The following is a 330-nucleotide window of genomic DNA, read 5'->3' as shown; positions in this document are numbered from 1 at the left end:
GCTGGGCGGGAGAAGCCCCGGGCGGGGCGCGGGGCCGGGGCTCAGCTGCCGCCTCTCCCCGCAGGCTCTCGCTGCACGACGCCACTTGCCAGATCGCCCAGGAAATCGCTGAGAAAATCCAGGAGCGTAACCGGTACCAAAGGAACGGGGAGAGTTCGGCCAAGGTACTCCTCTGCCAACAGCTCTGTAAACGTGGATATTTTTAGCTAGATTTTGCTTTTAATCGTTCCAACTACTGGTTAAGCATTAAATTTGCAGAAGTCAGATGTGTCTAGGAAGCTTTAAGGCCTGAATTTCCTTCCTCTCCGGCCGCAGAGGGTAAAGGGAGCG

General features: G+C 56.4%; 1 protein-coding gene across 1 annotated transcript in view; it reads left to right on the top strand.

Moving 5' to 3' along the window:
- Positions 1 to 64: 64 nt before the first annotated feature.
- The window catches only part of STX8 (syntaxin 8), a gene marked incomplete at its 5' end in the record, with an annotated part of 68,794 nt that continues 68,528 nt past the window's right edge, over positions 65 to 330 (top strand). Inside the window, one exon of the mRNA XM_009577753.1 lies at positions 65 to 164. Within this exon, the coding sequence (XP_009576048.1) occupies positions 65 to 164 (100 nt within the window). The remainder of the gene's footprint in view (positions 165 to 330) is intronic.

The sequence above is a fragment of the Fulmarus glacialis genome, unplaced genomic scaffold (genome assembly GCF_000690835.1).
Source record: "Fulmarus glacialis isolate BGI_N327 unplaced genomic scaffold, ASM69083v1 scaffold2255, whole genome shotgun sequence".
In the NCBI taxonomy this organism is placed as follows: domain Eukaryota; kingdom Metazoa; phylum Chordata; class Aves; order Procellariiformes; family Procellariidae; genus Fulmarus; species Fulmarus glacialis.
Note: the sequence above shows the minus strand (reverse complement) of the source record. Positions and strands in the feature narration are given on the sequence as shown.